Raw genomic sequence first — 15,862 nt, 5'->3', positions numbered from 1 at the left:
ATCACTGATGGAAGATTCCATATACAGCAATTTATTTATAGCATGATTTTTTTTTGTAGCAAAGAACTGGAAAAATCAACTGTCCATTGACTGGAGAAAGGCTCAATAAATTGTGGCACATATTGTAATGAAGGGGATAGCTGAGTGGCACAGAGGACAAAATGCCAGGATTAGATAGAATAAGGAAGACTTATTTTCCTGGGTTCAAATCTGGCCTCAGACACTTACTAGCTATGTGACTCTGGGCAAGTCACCTAACCCTGTTTGTCTCAGTTTCCTCATCTATAAGATTAGGTGGAGAAGGACATGGCAAACCACTCCAGCATCCTTGCCAAGAGAACCTCAAATGGGGTAACTGAAAGTCAGACATAATCAAAAAATGAACGAACAACATATACTGGGCATTGTGTTAAATGCTGGGGATACAAATCAAAGAAAAATGTAGTCCCTTGACCTTGAGAAGTTCACAATCGAATGGGGGAGATAACAAATATGTACAAACAAGCTATATGCAGGGTTAAGAGAAAATAATTAAGAAAAAAGGCATTAGAATATCAAGAGGGATTGTGGTAAAGCTTCCTGTAGAAGATGAGATTTTAGTTGAGTCTCAAAGGAAACTCCAAATGGGGTCACAACTGACTACCTACATCAAAAACTTTTAAACGTATTATTCTATCTCTGTTCTGTTCATTTTGAGCCAGCAAAAGTCGGAGCTCTATAACAGAGTGGTGACAGACTTTCATTAGGTTTGTTGTTTATTCATACTCCACTAAGTCCTTTGTGCATCTCTGGCTTTCTGGTGTGTCAGGACTTTTCTTTAAATCCAGCTCACCAGATAGGAGTTCAGAAAGGGTGGAGAGAGGAATGTGTATCTGTCAGCCCCTCCACCCTCACCCAAAGTGATACAGCAGTAAACTGATAGCCTTTCCTTGCATTTTCAGTATTTTCAGTGAGTGCTCCATTTAAGAATGGGGATTCCAGTCATTATTATCTTAAGATTTTATTATAAAAACTAAGAAAAAAGCTATCTAGATTTGAATCTGGGTGTTTATAATCAAGGTGAGTATTTAGGGTGAAGCTACTAAAGTATTTTTGTTTTGTCAGTTTGACCATGAAGAAAGTAGCCGTTACCTGAAAACCCATGTGGGCAGAAAACCTTTTATCACCTGGGGATGATAGACAGCAGAAAAATATTTCAAAGTGCTTCATGTGCCCACTCTTGTTCTATGACTTATAAACTTAGCAGTAACCAATTTTAATTTTAGATGGATAATGGATAGACTGCTGGGTCCAGGGTCAGGAAGACTTGAGTTCAAATGTGATTTCAGACACTTCCTAGTTATGTGACTCTAGACCAGTCCCTTAACTCTGTTGCTTTAATCCACTGGAGGAGGAAATGACAAACCACTCCGAGCATCCATGCTAAGAAAACCCCATGGACAGTATGGTCCGTAAGGTCACAAAGAGACTAAATGACTGAACACACTGATTTTAGAATGAGTAAATTTTTTTCTGCAAGATGGTATTCTAAATTTCCCAAATCTTACTGCATTTGGCAAAGTACAGTAAGGCCTGTTCCACAAGGAGAAAATTGCCCAACAATCTAGACAACTGGATTCAGGTATACAAAGTGTGTAAAAAAAAAAATTATACACACACACATATAAAAATTCATTTTCATTTTACCATTTTGATTAAATAGCAGCACTCAGCATTTTGATACTCTTTTCTGACCATTTACTATTAGTTACAGAAATTATCAGTAGTTTCTCTAATTACTTTCTAAGTGATAGACATTTATTTACTTCTCTGTGTTGCTCCAGGATATGGGAAGTATTTTTGTTCAGAGTAGAACTATGATGTCTGTTTCACTGTGTTATAAAAGACTCCTTAAATAGAAAGCATAAAACCATTTTATTAGTTTGCTTTGTGTAAGTGTATACTATAAACAAATTACAGTCTTCTCTCCACTTCCCCTTATTTGGCTGAAGCAATGTTTTTTTGTGTGTGCATCTTTAAATAAATGAACCTTTCCCTAGTGTGACCAAGGAATATTTTGTTTTTGGGGTAGGGGGATTATTGCATTTTGTGTCTCAGCAATGTAGATAGAATATTATGTTTCAAATGTTTGGAAATTTTCATGTAAGATTATAAATCTTCACTATATTTTAAGAAGATTTTAAATCCCATGAATAACAAGAAGTATAATTTTGAAATAAGAAAGCATATAGTCAGAGTAAGTCAATCTTTGGTCTAATATTTGAAAATACAATTCTTTTATTAAAACAAAGAGACAGGATACTTTAAAGCCTTGAAAAGGTAAAATATGAGTATGATATGAATTTAAAATCAAGTACAGAAATTAAAAAGGATCCCAAAGTCTTGAAAAGACAGTAGAAGTGTTCATACTCAAGACATTAACTTCCTCAAGTAATACATTTTCTCCAGCTGTCCCCCATACCTGGTGTCTTAAAACATGTTAGTAACGTTTTATTCCTCTTACCTAAAAGGTAATTTCATTAATTAGCCTCTGTCTGTAAGACAGAGTCAAAAGATAATCTTCAGGGCCCTCATATTGCCAAAATAGTCCTTTCCTTAAACTGAGTTTTTTGAACTGAAACATGTTTTTTGAACTTGTGTTTTTCTCTCTCTTGCTCCATCTTTCTTTGTCTCTACTGTTTCAACAATCATGGTAGAACTGGCCTTGAGAATTATGATAAAATCCCAGATACATAATCATTAGATAATTTTACTACCTTAATCTAAAGAATGAGCTGTAACAAGTACACATGGCACTCAACTAGAATATAAGTAAAATTTTGAACTTGATTTGCTATCTCACCATAAGACTAAAGCAACAATTTAAATTATCCTTTGTAACAAAGCAGAATCCATGAAATAAAACCAAAAGGCTTCTCATAGAAAGCTGAAGATAAGTCAAGATTGCTTTTGAAAATTTTATTTATTTAATAGCCTGCACTGACTTTTAGAGAGATTAAGTTCAGTTTGTGTCCAATGTTATTTTAAAACAAAGACTGATTAAGATATTAAATAAAACAATTAGTAAACAAAACCTCCCTGCTTCAATTTTATAACTGCTGTACTGCTACATGTAGTGGTTTGAAATAAAACATCGTGTCCCCCTTAGTTGCTCTGATATTTAAAACAAACACACATCTCTAGTGACCTAGGAGAGGGTGCAGTGTCCTTTCCTTGGGTAAGGGGTAGGTTTACCTACAAATTTCACCCTAATTTCTATTTCAGTGCCAACCTCAAAGTATTATCTGTGGATTCCAGTTTGAAGGCCCTAATGTTCAATATTGCTATGCTATTGGTAGATCATCAAAAAGATAGTGGTTGGTATCATTCACAGGCTTCCAGGTGGATTTTCTTCTTAGTGGCTTGGTGATTTTAGTTCCTGCTGATCAAAGTCTTTTCACAGCATCAATCAATCTTTGAAAACTTCGTACATAAAGATGGACCTTCCTTTTCTTAATTATTTCCTATTTATCCAATAAATAGCTTCCTTGGCAAGTTATCTGTCTGTATCTTGTCTCTCCCATTAGACTATAAGCTTCTTGAGGGCAAGGAGTTTGGGTTTTTTTTGCCTCTTTTTATAGCCCCAGAACTTAGTACATTGCCTGGCACGTGCTTAAGTATTTACTGATTGATATATAACACAGTAAATACAATTTCAGAGACATTGAGCCAAAGGTCTGTAGGAGTGCTTAACTGATCAAATTGGAAAGAGTCAGTGCGCATGGATGAGAAAAAAATTACATTTTCAATAAGTTCTAACTGAAACTATGCATTTCCTTCCATTATGACTTTAAATAAATATTATAAGAATGGAGTCCACCAAAATGTCAAAGTCATCTATGAAATTAAAAAAAGGCTAAGAACTCTAATGTTTAGGAAGGCATGGCGTAGAGTGTATCAGTAAGCACCCCAACATACACAGGGGGGCCTGCTATCACAGGTTCTTTGATGTACATTGATAAAAGGAAAGCCAGCTTTTGAAGGATTAACAATTACCTTAATCAAGCACATGTATGAATCTTTTAACCAAGCACATGTATCATTCACCTAGTTCAGGGGAGTCAACACCCTGAACCTCAAAGAAAATACAAAGAAATTAAAAGTTAACAGATATGATTTCCTCTGCCTGACCATAATTCAACAGATAGGTACAGCTGTCTGACCATAATTACCAAAGAGGGAAGCACAACACCTGGGTTCTCAAACCCAGGAGGGCTCCTTTAGTAGCTTCCCAGAATCCTCACATGGGAAACTCAAACCTTCTTACCAAAACTCAGCCCCAAAATAAAACCTCAACTATGAGTATCTATACCTTTGTTAGAAGCCAGAGAGCATCACAGCCCAGTGCCTCAGTAGAAGAAACATAAAGGTACTAGGGACCCTCCTACAAAACAACTCCTCTAATCAAGCTCCCTTGGGAAAGATCTTAAATCACATTAAAAGACAAACACATATACTGTTTCTAGTGAAAAAAACTTGTTTCTGTACTTTAGTTCTTGTAAAGACTCTTGATTGATAAAGGTAAGATTCAATCAGAGGCACTTGATAATACTAAAACAAAAACAGCAAAAGATCCCATTTTGATTGCCATCATAGAGGAGCATGGAGATGTACTTATTCCCATTTCTTTGCTACAAGATGTGCTAAAACAATAATTCCAAAATCATCCCATCCAGTTGTAAATCTATGATTTTTGCCCATTTGGAACTCGGCCAATTCATTACTTGGATATTAGCATATTAACTTAACATAAAATTATTTCTCCTTTTAACATTTCTCTACAAAAGTGGGTAAATGGAACTTTTGAAGCTAACCTTTCAAACTGCTATCCTTTCTGTCCAATAACAATGAAAACAAAGGTTGTCTCATACAGACAGCTCCCTCATGAACCCCTAGCAACATGGTTAAAACCTTTCAACATACCACTTCTTTTACTTTCTACAAACAGGGAATACAGAATCTCCGAGTTGGGAAGGACTCCAGAGACCACCTAGTCAAACCTTAGTAAGAATTCCCTCTATAATAAATTCTGTTATGAGACTTGTTTTGAGAACATGAATTTGTTCCAAGGCAACTGATGTATTAAGGAAACTTTTGAGCATAAAACATAATCAGTAGAGGAAGGGTGGGGTACATTTCAGGCATAGTTCTGAAATAGCATGAACAAGATCAAAAAGGCATGTTAGTATGGTTGGAGGATGGAGCAGAGGAGGAGTAATGAGGCAGCATTAAAGGCAGAGTGATACTAGATTTCCTAGGGTTTTAAATATGAGGATAGGAAGTTTGAATTATAGTTCAGTTGAGTTTACTTTAATTCAGCAAATCATAAGAACCTACTATGGTTAAGGTACTGTGCTAGGTACTGGATACGGCATGAATACAAATTAAGTAAATAGAAGATAATAATTAGATAATTTGTGGAGAGGAGGGAGAGAATGAGAACATACACTAAGAACTGGAAGGTATTAACTGTAATGTAAGAATTGTTCCAGTGCTGGGCTATGTCTAGGGCTTCCTCTTGTCACAGGGTTCTGGGACCTGTTCCTATTGGAGTCTTGACTTGGAGTCCTATCCCTCAGTTGTTGGACTTCTGCCACAGGCTTCAGGGACTGTTCTGGCTAGTCTTTCTCTAGGACCCTTCTCCAAAGCTGGGCTGGGATCACTGCTATTGTACTGGACCTTTCCTGGAATGCCTTGAGACTACTCTCTGCTAGACTAGGACTGGGTTGGGACTGGGGTGATCTCAGGCCTTGTTTTCCAGGGCTAGACCATCTGGGAAAGTTCTTAAGCAGTCAGCTGTGAGGTTGGGAAAGGCTCAGGTTGGACAGGGAGTGTCATGAAAGACAGTAGTGAAAACCTCAAAAGTCCAAGCAGCATTCCCTGAGGGCTGGGCTTGCCTGGTCTTGGGCACTGCTGAGCTGAGGTCAGAAATGCTGCAACAGTAGCAAGCTCTCTAGGCAGTGCTGACTGAACTCTAACCCACTGCACTTTGTCCAAAACCTTCTCTGTCCCAGGACAGAGATGATTCTCAAATCTCCCTTCAGGACTTTAGGGGTTCTTCTACGGATTTTCTTGGATTGGATGCTCTGACTACAGGTGATTCTTTCTATCAGTTAATAGAGTGGTACATTACTAAGAGGATGTGGGATCTTAACAAGCTAACATCTTCCCACAACCCCCTGGCCTACCTTTATCCATGACTTTAGTGACCTACTCACCAGCATTAACCTTCCTGGGCTTGTTGAATCTTGTCATTTCTATGTCCTTTCTACCTTATCACTTCTACTAAATTAATAAACACATCTAGTCTTGTACTGATTGAAGCTTTCCAAGGCGTGTAATCTTTCAACACTAAGTCTCGGAATCCTTATCTTATGACTTCAAGGCTGGGATAAGAAGCTCCATTTCCATTAATTCCTTCCTTATTAGTGTTCTCTGTCTCTCCCCACTACCACCACCTATCCCTGCACAAATGATCTATTCTCTTCTATTTACTTATTTGTGTACATGCTATATTCCCTAACAGAATGCAAACTACTAGGGGAAATAGGCTATGCCACCTTTATATATCCAGCACTTAGCACAGTGCCTTAAACATAGCAGGTTCTGAATATTGGCTGAATTAAACTAAACCCTACTGAATTATAATTCAAACTTCTTATCCTAGCATTTAAAGTCCTAGACCAGTAAACAGAAATTGGAGGCCATTAAATTTTACAAAGGATTCCTACAAGCTGTATATTGACTTAGAAAACCAGATATTCGCATAATCTATGTTCTATTTTATTTTTACTTATTGTTAAATATTTCCCACTTAAATTTTAACTTGTTAGTTTGAAGTAGGGAGATGTCTCTGCCCTAGCTGATTTACTATCACTCTACAATTAATGCTACCTTATCACTGCTTTTAGTCTAAAGCTCCAAGCAAACGTACTTTTAATATGCCATTTCCTATACCTGGAATGTCCCTGATTTTAAAGTACTATTCAAATATTATTCTATGAAAATTTCCTGTGATCCTCCATAATTCAATATAATAACTACAACTCCTCACATTTCTACAGTACTTTGAAGGGTTTCCGTTACAGTTACAATCATTGTAAAGGTTGTACATGGACCCTCCTCTGTTCTCCCTCTATACCAATTCACTTGATCTCATCAGCTCCCACTGATCTGTACATTCTCAAGTCTACCTATCTGCTGGCCTTCAACCTCTAATTTCCAACAGCCTTTCAGGCATTTAGAATCAAATGGCCAGTAGAAATCTTTAACTCGGTATACCCCAAAACAAATTCATCATCTTTTCCCCTGCTCCTACCCACTTTCTTAGGACTGTAGAGGGTAATACCATCCTCCCAGGCCCTCAGTGTGTCATCTCACTGCCACGTTCAATGTTGTCAAGATCTCTTCAATATGCCCCCTTCTCTCCTGACACCACCACATCTCTAGGTGAAGGCCTCATCACCTGGAGCTTGCAATTGGATCTGCTTAAGTCTTTCCCCACCCCAATCCATCCTCCAATCAGACTTCAAAGTGATTTTCCTAAAATACAGCCACCTTCCTCCTACTCAAACTTCAGTGTCTCCCTATTGCCTCCAGAATCAAATACAAAATGCTATTGGGCATTGAAAGTCTTTATAACCTAGCCTCCTCCTACCTTTCCAGTCTTCTTACATCATTCTCCCACACCACATCCTCTTCACCCCAATGACACTGGCATCCTTGCTGGTCCATGAACAAGACACTCTAACTCTTGGCTCCTGGCATTTTCTCTGGCTGTCCCCCCAACCCTGGAATCCTTTATTTCATCTCCACCTTCTACTGGCTTTTCTGACTTCCTTTAAGTCTCAACTAAAATCCCATTTTTTACAGAAAGCCTTTTCCAACCCCTCTTAATTCCTTGCTTACATATAAAACTGTTACTATTTATCCTGAATACAGCTTGCTTTATATAGGTGTTTGCATGTTGTCTGCCCCATTAAATTATAAACTCTCTGAGGCCAGGGGCTCTTTTGCCCCTTTTGTACTTGCAGCATTTAGCACAGAGTCTTACTCAGTAAGTGCTTAACAAATGTTTGATTATTTTTAATTGATGCTGATGACAGGTAACAGAAACTCTGAACTCCAATTAAGTTTTATCCTTCCCAAAAGAATTCCATTCTTCTCATTAGACCCATATTATTAAAAAATTGTACTCAATTATTATTATATTTTTAATTTCATCAATAAAAATTTTGTGGAAATCTGTTTTCTTTTGTTATATAAGTACTTACAAAATATCCTTGAGTTTGTCTTTTGGCCCACAAAGCCTAAAATATTTATTATCTAGTCTTTTACAGAAAAACTTAGCTGATGCTGATCTAGGTAACTTCTAACCTTTCCCTGGTCATCACTTCTCCAAAGTGAGTTATCTCCTCCATTAAAATGTAAGCTCCTCGTGTATAAAAATGGCCATTGCTTTTTTATTTGCATCCCCAGTACTTAGCACTGTGCTTGGCAAAAGCATTCATCCATTCCTTCTAACTACTATCTTGTATTAATTATTTGTGTTTATGTCAGATCCTATCAACAGACACTGAAATTCATGAAGGAGAGACTTATGTAATCTTTTCCTCTCTCCCAGAGACTAAGTATAAACACATCAGATCTTTAATAAATGTTTGTGCAGTTTAGTTGAGATATCCAGCAGGCACGGAGAAATGTAGGACTAAATCTCAGGGAGAGATAACAGTTGAATATAGATAAGGGAATCATCCAGAGAGGATCATTAAAGGTGGATTCAAAAAGAAGGGAATATGTGTAATTAAGATGATCTCAGTACACCTACAAAGAAAGAACTTAGAAATAAAATTTAGAGCAGGAAAAGACCTCAGTCAGAGAAATTTAATCGAGTCCAACTCCAAGGTTTTTTTCATGAGAAAATTGGAAATCGCAGAGATAAGTGACAGGCAGGATATGAATCCAGGTCTTCAGAAAGTGGTGGTGAAGGGAATAAGCATTTATAGCGCACCTACTATGTGCCGGGCTCTCATTTTATCCTCATTACTACAACATAGGTGCTATTATTATCCTCCTACTTTACTGTGGAAGAAAATGAGGCAAACAGAGGCTAAGTGACTTCTGCAGGGTCATATGGGTCAACTAGCTATAAGAGTCTAATGTTAAATTTGAACGTCTTTCTGACTTCAGGTTCAGTATCGTATCCACTGTGGCACCTAGTAGCCAACAAAGCCAGTTCTCTTTCCACTCCACCAAGAAGCCTTTTCTATGCTTAGAAAGGTAGAAGAGAGAACAAAGACATAGTGTCACAGAATCCAAGGGAAGAAAAAAAGTGCTTAGAAATGCTGCACAAAGGAGATGTGGCAACAAGCCCTCTGATTCACAGTTTAATCCATCAACTACTTTCTAGTGGTTAAAGTTCTACCTAGGCAAACAAATAGTATGTATACTGAATATGGATCATCTTGATGGGGTGCTCAGACCCTGACCCTAAGATCACGTCTCTGAAAGTCTCCCAATTTCTCTGTAGGGCCTTGTCCTCTGAGAAAATTTTCTCTTGTTGCAGAACACATTCCCTTATCAGAACAGAGGCGTGCCTCGCCCAAGGACTCTTCTTCCTGCCAGATCCCCAAGTTCCATACCTCTGACATCTCCCTCAATGTCTGGTATGCTCCCTACACTTTCCCCTCCATAGCTCCCAAAGACACATGGACCCTTACATGACCTAATTAGTATCCCTGGACTTCCTTTCTCATGTTCCTTTTTCATATAAACCCCAGCACAATCCTCAGTCTCTTCAAAGTTCCATAAGGATTCTTTCCCACTTTTGCTAAAGTGTTACAATAAATTTTTTGCCACTTGACTAAGAGAAGGCTTGAGTATGTGAATTCATTCCAGGCAAATTTGCCTTGGCATTCTTGGGGTCCCAGCACCCTCAAAGCTCTCCAATCTTACCAGAAGATTTCTAAAATTGGCACTAGGAAATCTGAAAAAAGGGCAGGGTTGGTACAATGAAAAGGACTTCAGATTTTAAAGTTAGAACTCCTGGGTTTGAATTACTCCTCTTCCACTTACTGCCTTTGTAACCTTGGATAAATTACAACAGGTTTTCTCATCTATAAAAGGGGTTAGGTGAAGTGATCTCTTAAGATCCCTTCCTTAAAGCAATCATACTACTGTATGAGAGAGCTCAAATTCCAGGGAAGAGAATGTGAATTTGAATGTATAACCCAAAATAGGACTAGCAAAATGCTGAATTCTAGAAAAAATTTATCTACAATAAAACACCTGGCTAAATCCAATTAAAACATTTCATTGGACTGATCATCTAGCTGACTTGTTCATTTCTCCATTTCAATACTTCAAAATGTGATTGCTTTCAGCTAAAGAAAGGCTCTCCCAAGAGATACTGAAAAAAGAATATAGGTAAGACCTAGTTTTACCAAGCAATTTAAGTCAGCTTTAGGTAATAAAAAACAGATAGTGCTAAAGTTTCCAGTCAGTGATTGCTTTCCAAATAGAATTTTCATGTCATGAGTAATAAGTCATGACAGCAACAATGAATTTTACATTTCAACAGGAAACGGAAAATGCCATCCCAATTCTGTAGCAAAATCCACTTAACATTTAACCTTCCAGGTGCTGTGCAAAACACAAATCATAAAGTTCTGAAATAGGAAAGTCTGACAAAATAAACGGAACCATTTTACTTTCAAAAGAGTTGGCACCAAAAAACACTGCTTCCACAGGAAAAAAAACAAAAGCTAGGTCTACTTCTACTCCAAAAACACACACACACACGTGTGTCTATATATATGTGTGTATGTATATAACATGTAGATATTATACTTCCCTCCACAGAGAAAATCCTGCATAAAGTTCTTTAAGAATTCTAAAACCCCACATGTCATTTTATCCAAAAGAACTCAGAAATTAAGAAATAGAACAACTCAATCCTCTCTAATGCATGGATACCTTTTTTTTTCCTCTACAGAAACCAATCCTTTTGCAGGAATCTCCATAGGAGTTCTTCAAAACTGTCCCATTACTCAAGACATCTCTATTTTTTTAATAAGAAATGGTTCCTGCTTAGACATTCATAATCTATATTAACTCCTGCTAATCTTTACTCAGCACCTTTCTCCAACAGAACTGGTGAATCACAGGTGCCACCAGGGCACGGAGACCTTTTAAAAATGGCAGACTGTTCATGATCTGCAATTTTACCTTCTGAAGACTTCAAATACAGGTGACCCAGGCCGGAAACGATAAAATGACAAACAAAAGTGGGCCAGAGAAACCGAAAACCAGTGGGAAACGCATCGATACCATAGAAAAAAGACAGGAGCCCATGAGGAAGGGCAAGCGGAGCTGGCCGGGCTGCAAGGTCCCCAGGCTAGGACGTTCTCCGCTCCCCTCCCCTCAGTCTCCCCAGTCCAGACAAACACACCAGTGACCCCCATTTGGGGGCCAGCCCTGGAAGGGCGGCTGATCCCTGCCAACAACACGGCTTCAGCTCCAGGGCAGGAGTGCCAAGAGGATTTCGCAAACGTCTTTGTTTCACCGCTCCCTCGGGGGCTCGTCTCTCCCACAGGGTTGGATTCCCGCAGACCATCAAACGAGCCTCGAGGTCCTGCAGGATCCCGACATCTCCCCAGTCACCCCTCGAGGTCCAGCAGGGAGATCCCGAGGATCCCCACAATCACCCCTCGAGGGCCAGCAGGGAGATCCCGAGGATCCCCACAATCATCCCTCGAGGTCCAGCCAGGAGATCCCGAGGATCCCCACAATCACCCCTCGAGGGCCAGCAGGGAGATCCCGAGGATCCCCACAATCACCCCTCGAGGTCCAGCAGGGAGATTCCCGAGGATCCCCACAATCACCCCTCGAGGTCCAGCAGGGAGATCCCGAGGATCTGTCCGACCAGGAGATCCCAAGGTCACCCCTCGAGGTCCAGCAGGCTCTCCCCGACCTCCAGGCTAAGCCCCTGCCCCCCCTCCCCCCCCCCCCAGAGCCCTTTCCAGCCGCTGCCCCGCACGGTTCTTTGTCTCTCCGCCCAGGGTACCCGGGGCCAGTCCAGGCGGACCCGCGGGCATTCCTCGTCACTCACCCGCGGTCCAGCACAGGAGCGCAGCGCACAAGAGGAGCTTCATGGCGAGCGGACGCCCGGCTCCGCGCTCACAGCCTGCCTGCCCTCACTCCGGTCCGCGCGCTCCCAGCCCGGCTCGGCACACCTCGGAGCCCCGTCCTCTCCCTCTCCCAGCCCGCACCAGGGCGAGCAGGTGAAGCTGGCGTCACTTCCGCTCCGGCGGCCGAGCCTGGGCTTCCACCCCGCGCCTATGCCCGAGGGGTCAAGGTCCGACCTGGGCCCGCTAAGCTTCCGCCGCCGGCCCCACGCCGACGCCCCGAAACCAGCCTCTGGGGCAGGGTGACCCCGGGAGGCTACGCGTGCCCGCTGGGAGCCAGGGAGCCCAGGCACCCGTAGCCCGGCTCTCCTCCGCGCTGGCCACCGCCCACACTCCCTAGCCTTGTCTTTGAAGTAGGCCGGCCCGCGATCACATTAAAAGAAGAAGGTGTAGCAGCCCCAGACCCCCGCCTCTGGGTGAGAGAGCTGCGTCCCGCGGGCAGAGTCTGGGAGCTCTCCCTGGGGACGGGACACACTTTTCTGCCCGCGGTTGGGCGCAGGTTTACGCTTCATTTTACCTGACCCCTGGCCTGGAAGAAAGAATGGGCAAGTGTCTGGAAGGAAAGCCAGGCTCTCCTTGTATCCCCTGGGGAAAAGAAAGAGACAGCCTTAAATTTCAGCCAAAGGAGGGAATGGGAAGAGAAAGAGTTGTCTTAACTCTAAACGCAGTTGACAACTACGCATATTAAACAAAACGAGTTGTATACATTATTTGTCTGTGTATGTTAAAAGGACGCAGTTGGAGGGGAGGGTGGGCAGGTTCCTCTTAACAAAATAAAGGCAAAATTCTATATATATAGTGAATATACTGTATATGTAGTAAGTACCACATTTAACCAGCAATGTCATTTTTAGGGCTGTATCCCAAAGAGATCATAGACATGGGAAATATTAATAGCAGCTCTCTTTGTGGTGGCCAAGAACTGGAAATTGAAGGGATGCCCATCCATTGGCGAATGACTGAACAAGTTGTGGTGTATGAATGTAATGGAATGCTACTGTGCTAGAGAAATGATGGACAGGAAGACTTCGGAGAGCCTGGAAAGACTGAAGTGATGCTGAGTGGAAGGAGCAGAACCAGGAAAACTCTGTACACAGTAAGAACCACAGTGTGCCAGGAATTTTCCTGGTAGACTTAGCCCTTCACAGTAATGCAAGGACCTAAAACATTCCCAAAGGACTCGAGGCAAAATGCCTTCCACATCCAGAGAAAGAAGTATGGAATTGGATTGCAGAATGAAGCAGAGTATTTTCTCTAGTGTTATGGTTTGTTTTATGGTTTCTCCCATTTGTTTTAATTCTTCTATGCAATATGACTAATGTGAAAAATGTGGTTAATAAGAATGTATGTGTAGAACCCATATATAAGACTGTATGCTGTCTCGGAGAGAGGGGGAAGAAATCTAAGACTTATAGAAGTGATTGAAGAAAACTGAAAATATATTAATTTTAAAAAGAGTGGTTTAAAAAGAGTGCTCATATTTAATTTCCCAAACTGCTGACTCTGCCCCTAGTTAATCTACCTCACCAGAAAGTACCTGTTTTTAATTATAATGAAGCTAAAATAGTGTGCAGTAAAATTCTTCATGGCAGGGACCATAGGTGCAGTGGAAAGGATGCTGGATTTGGAGTCCAGAAGACCTGGGTTCAAAAGTTGGCTCAGCAATTCATTTGCCTCCGTAACCTAACCAAGTCCCAATTTCTCTGAGATTATTTCCTCCTCTGTAGAATGTTGAGATTATATATATATATATATTAAGGTCCCTTCCAGCTCTAAATTTATGATCCTTATGCAGACCAGAGCATCTTTCTCACTCTAAGCCTCCAATTAGTTATTCCAAGTTATAAATATTTGGGGTTGGGGAAATTTTACAAACTGTTATTGCCCCCCAACAACATTTTACTTTGTCCAGTCAGCCATAACAATACACAGTTTGTAAGAGGCATTTTAGTTAAACTAGTCATATGACATTCCTCCCATAAAAGTTGAGCTTCCATACACACTCAGTAAGAAGAGTGGACATCCATAGGAATTAGATCCACACTTGCAAAAATGTATCCAAGGCATCTCTTTTTACCAGATGTGTACAGAGAGAACACATTTTTCCCCTTCCCTTCCTTCCCCCATAGCTACCATTAGACACAAATAGGTGTGTGTGTGTGTGTATCAAGTTAAGTAAATTTCATTTTTTCCTTCTCTCTTTTTTTCTTCTCTTCTCCCTCCCCTCCCCCCAGGATGTAGACATAGAGATGGGATGATAATGTATTGGAGGGGCAACTCACACCCCTTGACCCTGCAAAGCTGCCAAGGTCTTCTACAAAAGACATCACCCCGCCATTGTCCAGACCAGCTCCCCAGAAGGCTTTGTTCTCTGAAAAACATTTTTTTTTTACATGCCAGCTGGTCATCAGCTCTGTTTTCAGGGTCATTTGAAGCAAGTTCCACTGTGGAAACTGGTTACAGCTTTCTCACCATCTAAAAAGCCAGCTGCTCCATTCACTGAGAGAGAGTGCTGTGCTTGATTAATGAGCATCTCTTCAACAGCTTCCTCTACAACCTACTTTTTCTGTTTCCTTCTGCTTCCACTGTAGTTCTGAGATAAAAACTTCAGACCACCTGAAACTCTGTACTACATCAGGTAGAAGTGCTGTGGTATCCTTTCCTATGAGAAAACTCAGCTAGTCAGTGACACAATAAGTATTTATTAACTTTTATTAAGCAAGGCACTTGGCTAAGTACCGTGTATACAAAGAAAAACAAAAACACCTTTCCTGTCCTCAAGGAGCACACATTCTAATGCGGATGAGAACATATAAGGAAGTATATGTAAATATAAATATATATGGAAAATAATCTCAGAAGGAAGTAATTTGGAATTGGGAGGGGAAGGGTGAGTGGGTAAGGAAGAGACCAAGAAAGACACACTATAGAAAATGGTATTTTTTAAAATTATTTTATTTTTAATTTATGGAATAAAACAAGGATTTTCCTAACATGGTATAATAAAAAAGCTGATTGCACATAAAACTATAAATCTATTATGTACAACTTGTTATTCATTTTAAATATATAATAATCATGCTAATTTCTTATTTTCTTTTTTTCTCCTCCCCAGATGGCTACTTTTAGACAGAAATAGGGTGTCTGTGTGTGTGTGTGTGTCGTTGTTATGTAAATTTTTTTCTTTTTTCCTTTTTTTCTTCCCTAGAGATGGCTGCCATTAGGCACAAATAGGTATATGTGTGTGTATATATATAGATACATAATATATATATGCATATATATACATATATACTATATATATGCAATTATTTATACATCTGTTTATCAGTTCTTGAAGATGAGATGGAAGTTGAGTTGTGAAGGAAGCCAAGTAGTTGTGAGGATGGCGAACCTTCCAAGGAAAGAGAGGCAGCCAGTGAAAAGGCACAGAAAGGAAATGGGGGGTATGTGTGAGAAACAGCAAGTAGGCCAGCATACCAGGTTTATCAAGTACATAGAGGGGAGAAAAGGTATAATGAGACTGGAAAGGTAGGAACACACTAGTTTATGAAAGGGTTTCAAAGTCCTATAGAGGATTTAATATTTGATCCTGGAGGTAATAGGGAGGCATTGTAGTTTACTGAATAGAGGTGATG

General features: G+C 40.3%; 1 protein-coding gene and 1 long non-coding RNA gene across 2 annotated transcripts in view; one reads left to right on the top strand and one right to left on the bottom strand.

Annotated features, from left to right (window-relative positions):
* Positions 1-12,286, bottom strand: part of CXADR (CXADR Ig-like cell adhesion molecule) — a 41,330-nt gene extending 29,044 nt beyond the window's left edge. The window contains exon 1 of the mRNA XM_072614736.1: positions 12,149-12,286. Within this exon, the coding sequence (XP_072470837.1) occupies positions 12,149-12,191 (43 nt within the window). The 5' untranslated portion in view covers positions 12,192-12,286. The remainder of the gene's footprint in view (positions 1-12,148) is intronic.
* A 266-nt stretch (positions 12,287-12,552) lies between these two features.
* On the top strand, positions 12,553-13,681 carry LOC140506976 (uncharacterized). The gene is made up of 2 exons (XR_011968175.1): positions 12,553-12,640; positions 13,079-13,681. It is a non-coding gene; the product is annotated as an uncharacterized lncRNA (long non-coding RNA).
* The last annotated feature ends 2,181 nt before the right edge of the window (positions 13,682-15,862 follow it).

The sequence above is a fragment of the Notamacropus eugenii genome, chromosome 5, assembly GCF_028372415.1.
Source record: "Notamacropus eugenii isolate mMacEug1 chromosome 5, mMacEug1.pri_v2, whole genome shotgun sequence".
Lineage (NCBI taxonomy): Eukaryota > Metazoa > Chordata > Mammalia > Diprotodontia > Macropodidae > Notamacropus > Notamacropus eugenii.
The sequence above is the reverse complement of the archived record's forward strand: the minus strand, read 5'-3'. Positions and strand labels throughout refer to the sequence as shown.